The sequence below is a fragment of the Eumetopias jubatus genome, unplaced genomic scaffold (genome assembly GCF_037043125.1).
Source record: "Eumetopias jubatus isolate StellerSeaLion01/CBP00866 unplaced genomic scaffold, mEumJub1_p1.0 scaffold_10, whole genome shotgun sequence".
In the NCBI taxonomy this organism is placed as follows: Eukaryota; Metazoa; Chordata; class Mammalia; order Carnivora; family Otariidae; genus Eumetopias; species Eumetopias jubatus.
Window position 1 is genome coordinate 26183100 of NW_028274816.1, and position 13326 is coordinate 26196425.

The 13326-nt window shown below is 36.9% G+C and overlaps 1 protein-coding gene across 1 annotated transcript in view; it reads left to right on the forward strand.

Annotated features, from left to right (window-relative positions):
- The window catches only part of AP1G1 (adaptor related protein complex 1 subunit gamma 1), a 75455-nt gene that overhangs the window by 26408 nt on the left and 35721 nt on the right, over window positions 1–13326 (forward strand). Inside the window, exon 3 of the mRNA XM_028092575.2 lies at window positions 8918–9042. Coding sequence (XP_027948376.1) covers window positions 8918–9042 — 125 coding nt within the window. The remainder of the gene's footprint in view (window positions 1–8917; window positions 9043–13326) is intronic.

Consider the following 13326-nt stretch of genomic DNA (forward strand, 5'->3'; position numbering starts at 1 on the left):
AAAACTCAAATACTACTTTACCATTTCCTCAAGGACAGCAAAACATTTAAAAAAAAAATCACTGAATTCTAAAATAGATTTTCATTTATGTACGTATGTATGTATGTAATCTCTGTACCCAACGGGGGCTCAAACTCACGACCCCAAAATCAAGAGTTTTCATGCTCTTCCAACTGAACCAGCGAGGTACCCCTAAAATAGATTTTCTTATGTGGGTCTTTTATCTAGGAGTCTCTTAGTAATGTAAAAGACTGTATCCTCAACATTTTTACAACAAAAGCCATGATAAATTTCTTGTAGGGTTTATAACCTTTCATGTGTCTGGCTTAAACATGACCCAGAAATAAAGTTGAGTAAAGAAGTGGGTAGGAGTAAAAAATGGTAGCTTGGGAGCCAGACTCTTCCACAGATGTGTTTTATTTTGCACAGTACGTTAAATTTTTTGAATTTGCTGCCAACATAAAAATCAAGGAACTTCTCATGGAAATCTGGATTTCTGGTTTCTCTTAGAAAATCGGGAGGATTTGACAACACTGGATCCACGTCTTTCCATGGCACTAGTGGGCTGGTGACCTTGTCCAGGCTGGGTTTGCATTGTCTGTTTCCTTCCTGTCCCAGCCTGGCTTGTTATCCTCAGTTTCCTGTCCATAGTAGTCTTCCCTTCCATCAGTACAGTATAGCACTTCACTTCCTTATGTTCCTTAAAGTTTTAAAGTGTTCTCTATAAAGTCTTACCTTGGGTGAAATTTATAGGTTCCTTGGAGCTCTTCATCCTGTTGCAAATAGCACTCTTAAAACTTTAATAATTAGGTTTTAGATATATGGAAATATAATTCATTTTTGCATATTTATCTCCTTAGCAACATTATTGCATTTGGTTCTAAGAGTCCCTGTAGACTCCATTGCTTCCATATAGTCAATACTATTGTCTGTAAGCAATGGCAATTCCCTAACTTTACGTCCTTAATCATTTTTTTTCTTCTTTCTTTACTACAGTGTACCTATAATTGGATGGCAATAGTAGGCATCCCTGCCTTGAGCACCTTTAAACCCAGATTGTGCCCAAAATAAGCCTGAACTGTCTTTGCCAAAAAACAAAAAATACAGAGGTCATGTTAAAAGGATTTAGTAGCCACCAGAAGTGGCTTTTTGTTGTGCCCCAAAATAAGAAAATTTGAGCGTTAATAAGAATAATTATAATTGAATATACCAAGTTAGTTTATATCAGTGAGTTCATAATTTTTTATCTAAAGATTTTATTTATTAGAGAGCATGCGCACCAAGTGAGCAGGGAGAGGGGCAGAGGGAGAGAGAGAGTTTCTCTCTCTCTCCGCATAGAGTGGGGAGCCTGACATGGGGCTTGATCTCACGATGCTGATATCATGACCTGAGCCGAATCAAGAGTCGGATGCTTAACCGATTGTGCCACCCAGGGGCTCCAGTGAGTTCATAAGTATTAAACAAATTTTTAAAAACTCCATTGGTCATCTTTGGAGCATACTAGGGTCTCATTTTGTTTTTTTGTTTTTTTCTCTCTCTTTTTTTTTATTTATTCATGAGAGAGAGAGAGGCAGAGGGAGAAGCAGGTTTCCAAGGAGCAGGGAGCCCGATGCGGGACTCAATCCCAGGACTCTGGAATCATTACCTGAGCTGAAGGCAGACGCTTAACCATCTGAGCCACCCAGGCGCCCCTAGGGTCTCATTTTGAAAACTAGTAGATAAAAGGAAAAGAAACATTTATCCTGCCTTTCCTACCAGTAGTTCCTTCTGAAGGAATTATTGGTAAGTTCCTTCCGAAGGAACTCTTGGTAACCCAATGGTACATATAGAGAAGTTGCTCCTTAGAGGAAAAATCGAGCTAATAAATGAAAGAATAAAAGAATTAGAATATTACTATTTTGTAATCCCTGATGATCATTATTGATGCTAATGTCACAAAAGAGAGACAACCACCAGAAATAATTACATACTTGATGAAAGTTCATACCACCACCTATGAAGTGTATTTGCTAAGTCAAAATAAAGTAAAAACAGAAAAACCTGAATCTGATCAAGAATCTTGTCCATTTAACAAGGGACATTTATAAGAGTTCATTGCAGCATTGTTTCTGATATGAAAACATTGGGAATAATCTATATGTCCACAAAAAGAATAGGTAAGTTGTAGTATATTACAAGTGGGATACTAGATTAGCAATGAAGATAACTAAATTACAGTTTCTTGTCTGAATGTGAGTAGTACTCAGAGATATTGAATGAAAAGAGCAGGACTATGGTATGATACTTACATAACGCTTAAAACATTCAAAAACAATTGTCTCAACATACGTAGTAAAGACACATGGCGTGGCAATGATGAACAGCAATTTTGAGTTTTTGTTACTCCTGGGGTGGAGAGAAAGGAAATGGGATTGAGGCAGAGTATGCAGAAGGCTTCAGTTGAATTTGTAATATTAAAAAATGTAAAATAAGTAGGGCCAAATGTTAAGATTTGCTAAAACTGGCTGGTGGCTCAATGACTGTTACATGATTTTTGTGTATTTTTGAGTGAAATATTTCATAATAAATTTTCTCAAGAGGAGAAATGGGATGCAATAGCAATGTTAAGTGTTTTTCCCCCCCTGCCAGAAGAATGAAAAAATAGACTGGTCTCCTAGATTTTTATGTTGCCAGACTACATAGTGGTAAAGCAGTTAACAGGCTATTCTTCAAGTGTGTGTGTGTGTGTGTTGTGTGTATAAACTAGAAATTTATTTCTGAATGTTAAATGAAAATAAAGGTAACTTTTTAAAAGACCTAAACAATCAGTTGCAGATCCATTAATGTTTAATTGCATCCTTTCATCAAGGTGATTGTTCACATCATAAAGCTTAGATGTTAAATTTAAAAACAAATGTATATGCATTTGACCTTGTGGGAAATTGTTCTAAAAGCTAACAAAATAGGTGCAGCTTTTTTGAAGGGCAACCAGATTAAATGTTGATAAAGGGCAATATTTGTACTTGCTTTAGAACAATATAACAAGGCCAAAAACCTTTCTTTTTAAAAAAATTGCTTTGAAATTCGGAGAAAATTGGAATATTGAGTCATCTAGAAAATGTTTATAAAAATCCAATTGTCAGGCTTTACCTGAAACCTACTCTGTCAGGATATTTCGGGGGTGGCGTACATATTTCAAAACTCTCCCAGGTGATTTTGATCAGTCAAATTTGGAAACCACTTCCTTAAGGCACTATATTTATTCCAAAAGGAGGTGGTAACCTCACTCTCTTAGGCTTGCTAATGGATGCCTGGAATGTTTCTGCTAAGAAAAATTCTTAGGCACTTCAAGGGTCAGCTGTAGAGAATTAGTGGCTACTGTATTTGCCTTGAAAGCAGAGTTGAGGGCAGCGTTAAGGTTGTCTCTCATGATGTGGCTCAGTTATTTTAGTGAAGAGGAAACTGAGGTCCAGGTTGTTGAAATAACTTGCTTAGGTCTCTTAAGCTAGAACCAGGATTAGGGCTCCTAAATCAAATTGGTTCTTTCTATTCCACTCTGTGTTATATAAAGGGATAAGAATCTTAGTTCTGTTTTCTTACTGCATTTCACCTTGAATGAGTGCCCTTCCTAACTTGTTTCCATAGTAGCTTGTGCATAATTGTCACAGTATGTATATATGATATATATATATCCTATGATGTATATATATGTATCATACTTATGATGTATATCCAAATGTTGGTTTCCTTTTGTGTGCCCTTCTAACTGGGTGTCAATGAGAATGTCTAGCACATTGGTTTTTACACAGCAGGATTTTATGAAGTTAAAGAAAAATCACAGCTTCTTCAAAAACAATTGGAAAGTAAATGTAAAGAAAATCAGTGAATAGCTTAAAGTTATCGCAGTCAGACCTTTGGGATGGGAGGTAGTGGGGAGAGTGAGAAGGTTGCTGTTGAAAAGCCAGTTACAAGAGTGTTGTTGGCAAGGAAGAAGCTGATAGTCAGTGAAAAATACAAAATAACTGCCAGCAGAAGAAAGCATAGCCATCATGGGGATTAGAGATAAGGAATGGACATAACTTTTTAAGCTCTTATAGCATTGCAGGTATAATAGAATAGCACAGTAATTGTTCATTATGAATTTAAGTTATTTAAAAAGGGCTGGTTGTTCCCCTTTACTGAGTTGTATTTTCATAAGATTTTGGTCTTAAATTTTCAGTGTTTTCATAAAACAATTCCAAGACTCAAATGCTTTTTTGTTAATTTTTGAAATGACATGTTACTCAATTTGGGAGAGGGAATAATTGCCCTAGGTTGTTTTTTTCCCTCCTTTTTAATTATATTATTATATTAACTTCTGTAACCATGGGTTAGATATAAGTTCCCTTTATCCTGCAGTTTTAAACTTCTAGTCCAATATTATTTATCTTTGGAATAGATAATGACAGTTCACTGATGCAAAATTTAAAAGATACTAAAGAATATGTGATGAAAACCCTGCTTTCTGTCCACTTCCAGACACTCAGTTTCCTGTTTTTTGTTTTTTTTTAAGATTTTATGTATTTATTTGAGAGAGAAGGAGAGAGCGAGCGAGAGAGCACAAGCGGGGGGGCAGGAGAGGGAGAAGCAGGCTCGCGGGGGACTGGATCCCAGGACCCTGGGATCATGACCTGAGCTGAAGGCAGAGGCTTAACCAACTGAGCCATCCAGGACCCCTACTTAGTTTCCTTTTTATAAGCAACTGTCTGTGTCTGTCCTTCCAGAGATACTTTATACATCTCCCGGCAATGGAAATGCTCCCTCCACTGTAAAACAGATGTGGTGCTGTCTACTTATCAATCTGTCTTGAATATTAGCCCATGTCCTCATTTTTTCCAGCTTTTTTGACATACTCATTTTTTTGCCAGCTTCTTAGACATACTCATCTCAGTGTATCTAGCATAGTATTCCATGATACTTCTTTTATTTTTTAAAGATGCTATTTATTAGAGAGAGAGCGAAAGAGAGCGAGTGTGAGCACAAAGCGGAGGAAGGGGCAGTGGGAGAGGAAGAAACAGACTCCCCAATGAGCAGGGAGCCCAGTGTGGGGCCTGATACCAGGACTCTGGGATCATGACCTGAGCCAAAGGCACACGCTTAACTGACTGAGCCACCCAGGTGCTCATATTCCATGATATTTATGAATCATTATTAAACTGATGCCTTATTAATGGACATTTTTGTTTCCAGTCTTAGTATTTATTTATTTAATTTTAGGTAGGCTCCACACCCATTGTGAAGCTCAAACTCAGGACCCTGAGATCAAGAGTCACATGGTCTGTTGACTGAGCCAGCCAGGTGCCCCTCCAGTCTTAACTGCTTAAAGTAATACTACAGGGGCGCAAAAAAAAAAAAAAATATACTACAGGGGCACCTCGGTGGCTCAGTTGTTGGGCGTCTGCCTTCAGCTTGGATCGTAATCCCAGGGTCCTGGGATCGAGCACCGTATTAGGCTCTCTTCTCTGCGGGAAGCCTGCTTCTCCCTCTCCCGCTCCCCCTGCTTGTGTTCCCTCTCTGGCTCTCTTTCTCTGTCAAATAAATAAAATCTTTAAAAAAAAATAATACTACAGTTGAATAATAACCATTTTTTTTAAAGATTTTATTTATTTGAGACAGAGAGAATGAGAGAGAGAGAGAGCACATGAGAGGGGGAGGGTCAGAGGGAGAAGCAGACTCTGCCGAGCAGGGAGCCCGATTCGGGACTCTATCCAGGGACTCCGGGATCATGACCTGAGCCGAAGGCAGTCGCTTAACCAACTGAGCCACCCAGGCGCCCAATAACCATTATTTTACACATGTATGAATGTAAAGGTAGTGTAAGTTCCTAAAAGTGGAATTGTTGAGTCAAAGGGTATGTGTATTTGTACTTTAGATAGGCCAGATCTTTCTCACTACAGCTTGTGCCAGTTTTATCCAGTCACTAATGTCCTTGCACTGTTAACGACAGTCAAACTTTGCTAATGTAAGAGGTTAAAAAATACTATCTCAGTATGGTTTCCATTTGCATTTCTTTTTCTCTTCTAATAACTTCACGGAGGCATATTTTGCATATCATGTAATTCACCCTTTTCAAATGTACAGTTCAGTGATTTAAGTGAATTTACCTAGTTGGGTTTCCATTTATTTTATGAGGTGGTAGAACTCCATTTCATATGTTTGAATTATTTTTGTTTTCTTTGAACTGTCCACATTCTTTGTCCATTTTATATTGAGTTGTTGGTCTTTTTGAAAATCAGTTTGTAGGATCCTGTTATATAGGATTTCCGGTCTATGAAGCAAGTTGCAAATATTTTTTCCAAGTTTGTCTTTTGTTTTTTGACTTTGCTCAGGGAGTTTAGAGTAAAACCAAAAGTTATTTTTTATCTCTGTGGTTGTGTGAATATAAAAGCTAGACTGTTTACTGTGGTCTTAAAGCATATGCTAGATTTGTAGGTTAGCAGTGTTTCAGGTGGGATTTTCAAGTAGCTTTAAGTGAGACGGAGTAGTACTCAATTTGAGGTTGTTACCAACGGGGCAGAAACATTTCATTGATTTTACTATTTTTTTCCTGTTCTGTAACTCACACTAGAGTTGCATTTTTAGTGGTTGCTGCTCAAAAATGGATGCCCTACCCTTCTATTTCTTCAAAAACCCATTGTCCACCCCTCCATCCTTTTTCTTTTTCAACATCTGAAAACTTTGATAATATTCTTAAAGATGAAACATGGTACTTTCTTAGCACTATTGCTGGCCACTGACAACAAAGTGGAGAGTATGATGAGAATTAATCCTTCAGCAGAGGATGTTTTTCAATACATCAAGAAAGCAGTTTTTAAATAGCTTGAAACAGTTTTATTTGTAATTTTTTTTACTTCAATTTCACTTTTGAACTTACAGGCAAATTCAGATGGGAAGTAGTCTCATGATTTTAGACTGTTGTACATAGTTCTGCATTTGAGCCCCTTTCCTTGGGATGCAGTGATTCTAAATGGGAGTTTCCAGTCTTTAATCTTAGATTTTCCAGCCATTTCCAGTCTTTAATCTTAGATTTTCCTCTCAAAATTTGCTACCTTCATAAAGCGAATGTATATTCTTGAAGCAAAGCCACTGTACCAGTGGGGAATATTAAAAAGAATTAATTTAGTGTTTATCCCTTTAAATTCTGTTCACTGTTTAATTTTTTAGGTAAGTTTTAAGTGCCACAAGAAGCAATAAATTGTACTCACTAATCATTGATGACTTTTCGTGTGACTATCTTAAAACTTGGCGTAGGGATGCCTAGGTGGCTCAGTTGGTTAAGCGTCTGCCTTCGGCTTGGGTGGTGATCCCAGGATCCTGGGTTCGAGCCTACTTATTATGTTCTTTATATCAAATAAATAAATAAAATCTTAAAAAAAAAAAAAACTTGGCCAAAAAAATACGAAGTCCTATTAATGCCTAAGAGTAAAGTCGTCTTCCTCATCAGTTCATCTTAATAACAAATTTTTGGATAATTTATTTGTGTAATGCCTGGTATTTGTTAAAAGCATGATTCAGTAAGGATGATAAAAATTTAAGTGATACCTGATTCTTAGAACTCTTTCACTGCTAATATTCATTTATACGATTATTAAATGGGAAGGTTAAAAACCTTCTGTTTGAAACAGTGAGATTTTATAATATTTTACCTCCTGTTTTTCTCATTCACCTCAGCAGTAATTTTTCTGCTGACATCGTAAAAATGACTTTCTTCATTTTCTATTTCAGAAATTGTTTTTTAAAATTTAAATTGAGTGCGTAGAAGGAAGGGAAGGATTGTTATATAATCTGTCAGTTTCAGAAGGCACTTCAGTTTCCCTTTTGGATCTTGGTTATTCTCGGAGGCTTTGATTTGTTCATGATAGTATAGTCATTTCTGTTAACTTTCAGTGTTTTTAATGCAGATACATCAAGAGAGCAGTTTTTAAATAGTTCGAAACAGTTTTATTTGTAAATTTTTTTACTTTCCTCAGTGTCACTTTTGAACTTATAGGCAAATTCAGATTGGGGAGTAGTCTCGTGATTTTAGACTGTTGTACATAGTTCTGCATTTGAGCCCCTTTCTTTGGGATGCAGTGATTCTAAATGGGAGCATAGTTTGCAAAACTTTTCTTGGAGTGTCTTATGTACACCCTTTGAAAACCATTGCTACGAGGGAATGTTTGGCCTTTTCTATGTTAGTCAAGATGGAATGATAAAGTATATTAAAATGATTGTGATGTTCAAGAAAGGCTAAGTAGAGAGACAATCTCTTTACAAAGAGTCTTAAGCTCTGAGGATTTTTATCAATTATGTAAAGAAAAAGTCATATAAAACATTTTAAGTTAATTCCACTCCTGAAATTTCCTCTGGCCTTTTTTTTTCCTCTGTGTTTTTATTCCTCATATGCTAAACTCACTTCTCCCTACTACTTGGTTCAGGCCCTACATACAGCACTTTGCACATTATATAAAAGTTAGTTGTTGTCTGTCTTTTTTTCAGTTGTATATTCCTAATGTTTAAGATAGTGTTTGGCACTTTGATGTATTGCCAGTTACTGAATTTTTTGCTATTCAAAATGGGAAACAGACCATAAATATACACGTAAGTTAGGTGTTCAAATTGTACAACCTGGGGATTAAATTAAGAATTGGGTTTATTAATATTTTATTATAATACTTTATTAGTAAGTATTTATTTCAATCTGTGGAAGTAGGTAAACCTCACAGATTATTTGGATAGCATATATCAGGACCTTGCTGAGGTGCTCTATTCCAGAACTTGCTATCTATTATCAAGATATCTAAGGATCTTAGGCGATTTGATATCTTATTTTAGTCATCCACTGACTCTGGGTTAAAAACATTGCTTTCCTGATGTGGTAGTAATTTCTTAATTTCTTTTCTTTTTTTAAAATTTGCAGTTGGAATGCCTCAAGCTTATCGCCTCTCAAAAGTTCACAGACAAACGCATTGGCTATTTAGGGGCAATGCTGCTGTTAGATGAAAGACAAGATGTCCATCTTCTCATGACAAACTGTATCAAGAAGTAAGTCTTACTTTTCCTTCTTTTATTTTTTTTTGTTTATTTTTTTTAGAGATTATTTATTTATTTATTGAGAGAGAGAGTGATAGAGAGCATGAGAGGGAAGAGGGTCAGAGAGAGAAGCAGACTCCCTGCTGAGCAGGGAGCCCGATGCAGGACTCCATCCTGGGACTCTACGATCATGACCTGAGCCGAAGGCAGTCGCTTAAACAACTGAGCCACCCAGGCGCCCACTTTTCGTTCTGTTAATGACTACTTTGTGCTTTTAAAGTTTTCTTATAATATGACATCAAGAGTTTTTATTTATTGATTTTATTTAATGTCTAGAATATATTTGAATTGCTCTTGTAGTTTATATGTAAAGAGGGTAAGCAAAGGATTAAAACTTCTTTAGGGGAATATTTATTACTATTTTTAAAGATTTTACTTGTTAGAGAAAGTGCATGCACAAGTGACGGGGGGCGGGGAGGAGGGAGGGAGAGGTAGAGAGAGAATCTCATGCAGTCTCTGTGCTGAGTGCAGAGCCTGATGTGGGGCTCCATCCTACGTCCCCAAGATCATGACCTGAGCCCAAATCAAGAGTTGGACACTTAACTGAGCCATCTAGGCGTCCTGTAGAGGATAATTTAATTAAACGAAGGCATTGCTCTACATCTTCAGGTATAGGAACACGATTTAGCAATGAAACAAGAATTTGGGCCTACATGGAATAGAAAAAACATTGGTAAATCAGAAATTTCTTATATTTCCAGGACCTTGAATATCATAAGTAATGAAATGTTACTTTTATTAAAGAATTACCGGTGTGGGGCGCCTGGGTGGCTCAGTCATTGAGCATCTGCCTTTGGCTCAGGTCGTGATCCCAGGGTCCTGGGATCGAGCCCCGCATCGGGGTCTCTCCTCCGCGGGAAGCCTGCTTCTTCCTCTCCCACTCCCCCTGCTTGTGTTCCCTCTCTCGCTGTGTCTCTCTCTCTGTCAAATAAATAAATAAAATCTTTAAAAAAAAAAAAAGAGAAAGGAATTACCAGTGTATGTTCTGAGTAAATACCATATAAAGGTAAAAGAAGAGGTCTTGCTTGTGAGTGGTCTAATTCAAGATTTCAGTTGCATGAAATTATACTTAGCCTTGTGAATTTTGTGTATGTCTTTTTTTTCCCTCTAATGGGTGCATTACTAGTCCAGTCATGTTTGTTTAACTTACAAATTGAGGAATGCTTGCTATATGAAAGAATTAGAGTAGCCAGGCAGGGGAATTAACAGTTCTTCTCAGCATCCCTCTTACAGCAAATGTCTGTTCAAAAGTTTTGCAAGTTCTGATGGCTTTACTGGTTAAAGGTGCTTTTTGGTTTGTTTTAGTTTGGTTTTGGTGTGTCTGTTGGTTTAATTTCCTTTTGCAGATTTATTTTTCATTTGTAGTTTTTATTTGTTTGACAGAAAGTAGAAGCAGGGGATATAGGTAATCATATTTGTAGTATTGAACTCTTACACTTTTCTGTGGTCAGTAATGTTTTACTTTAAAATTTTCCAATGGATAATGGAAAATCCCCAAATGAGAATTATGATTTGGTTGTAAATATAGAGTGTGTCATGTAAATACATTGAGTCTGTGAACTTAATTTTGGGAGAATCTTATTTTTTGGTCTTGAAATAAATACTAATGAAAATACTAAGTTGATTCATTTATTCAGCAACTAGTTATTATATACCTGTTGTGTGCCAGGAGATATTATAAGTTCTGGGGAGGGAGAATGAAAAAAAAATTGGCAGAGGTCCTTGGTATTAAAGAAGTTACATTTTACATGTTCAGTATGACTCTTATTATGCATTTACTCTGGCTAGGCCTCTGAGAGTTTCTTTAATTTTTGTTCTTGCATGCTTTGTTGCCCTTATTACTTAAGCCTTCAATCACATGCTGATGATTTGGTAGTTCTGCCTAGCAGCAAGTTCATATTAAAGAGTTAATACCAAACTCAAGTATACGTTTGTAGCTTGATAAAAATTGAAGAATGAGGCACACGGGCAAAGAAGAAATCCTTGTTTTGAATTTTAATGAGACCTAGCCAAGCCTCAAGTGAACTTTTTGAGAGAGAACTAGTAGTTGGGAATTGATCTGGTGCTTTAGTCTAAGCTCAAGTTAAAGGACTTTGGATCATTTAGTTTTGTTTTTTAGAAATATTTGTTAATGAACGGGTTTGTTTTGTGAGAGTTTTTTGGTTTGTTTTTGGTTTTTTTGGTTTTTGTTTGTATTATAGGGCATCATAGTGTACCAGTGGTTTTTATGTTTAATAATGAATGTTTCCCGGGATGCCTGGGTGGCTCAGTCAGTTAAGTGTCTGCCTTTGGCTCAGGTCATGATCCCAGTGTCCTGGGATTGAGCCCCACATTGGGCTCCTTGCTCAGCCAGGAGCCTGCTTCTCCCTCTGCCTGCCATTCTCCCTGCTTGTGCTGTCTCTCTGACAGATAAATAAATAAAATCTTGAAAAAAAAAATGTTTCCCTCATTGTTCATTGGCCTAGAAAAGCTCTAAGCAATTAAAGATCTTGGAATCATTAAAAATTGGATATATTTTAAGCGCTTGCATTATGCAAATGTTCTTAATCATTGAAAAATAAATGAAAAGTCAGCTAAATATTCTTGGAAACTAGGAGCCTAAATGGTAAAGCAGAGTTAAGACTTAAACATTACTTTTACCAGAAAAAAAAAAATTTTTTTTTTGAGAAGGAGGGAGGGGCAGAAGGAGAAGGAGAGAGAATCTTTATTTTTTATTTTTATTTTATTAAAGATTTTATTTATTTATTCATGAGAGACAGAGAGAGAGAGAGGCAGAGGGAGAAGCAGAGGGAGAAGCAGGCTCCCAAGGAGCAGCGAGCCCGATGCGGGACTCGATCCCAAGACCCTGGGATCATGACCTGAGCCAGAGGCAGACGCTTAACCATCTGAGCCACCCAGGCGCCCTCTTTTTTTTTTTTTTTTTTAAGATTTTATTTGTTTATTTGACAGAGAGAGAGAGCACAAGCAGGGAGAGTGGCAGGCACAGGGAGAGGGAGAAGCAGGCTCTCTGCTGAGCAAGGAGCTTGACTCAGGGCTTGATCCGAGGACCGTGGGATCATGACCTGAGCCAAAGGCAGACGCTTAACTGACTGAGCCTCCCATGCTCCCTGGAGAGAGAGAATCTTAAGCAGGCTCCATGCCCAGTTTGGATCCCAACTCGGGGCTTTATCTCACAACCCTGAGATTATGACCTGAGCCAAAAATCAAGAATTGGACGCTTAAATGGCTGAGCCACCCAGGTGCCCCTTATCAGTAATTTATATCTTAAATTCTCAAATTGTTCAGAAGTAGCAAACCTGGCTAATTTATGCTTTACCTTCTTTTCTTCTTTGTTCAAGGAAGATTAAAACCATTTATTATTTCATTTAAAATTACCAGTAATGAACCCCTTACATGTTAAATAATGTTTTTAATGAAAAATAAACTATTTTCCAAAACAAAAACAATTCAAATGAGAAAAATAGCATTATTTCACATTTTTGTAAATCTTTAAACATCTTGCCTAATGGAAGACAGCAGATGTCATATTTGCTTCTGCATTCAATTTCTTGTGTTATGTTTTTTTTTTGAGATTTAAGTTTTTCACATATATATATATATTTAAAGATTTTATCTATCCATTTGAGAGAGAGAAAGAGAGAGAGAGCACATGAGAGGGGGAAGGGTCAGAGGGAGAAGCCGACTCCCTGCTGAGCAGGGAGCCGGCTGGGCTGCGGGACTCGAAGTATATGAAGACTATCCAGCCTTTCACAGATAATGTAGTTAGAAAAAGGAAGAGGACTTTTAATAGCTTTTCAGATATTCTTCTTTGATACTATACCAAAACTCCGTAAGTGGTAGTTTCTTAAGGATTAGTTTCAAATGTGGAATTTGAAACAATATCAGTGAAGTTTGGTACTTTGTTATGTTAAACCCATTGGTTTGTCTCTCACTTGGAATCTTTTACTCATGTATGCATTTGTAACACCATGCCTAAGTCATTTGGGAAAAACTGGCTGAGTTAAAGTATTGGTAGACTGTGAAGTTCATCATGGCAATACAGATTTTCCAAAATTCTAACTCTCGCTTCAAAGCTTGCATTTTATCATTGGCAACAAATGCTGTCAGTTGTTGCCCTTAAAGTGATAGGCTAACTTGGCTCTTTTTCCAGATGTCTGCCAGATACCCAAATCTTAATAATTATAGTTGTCAGTTATTTTTCAAATAAAAATCTTACACATTTGAAAAGTTCATAGT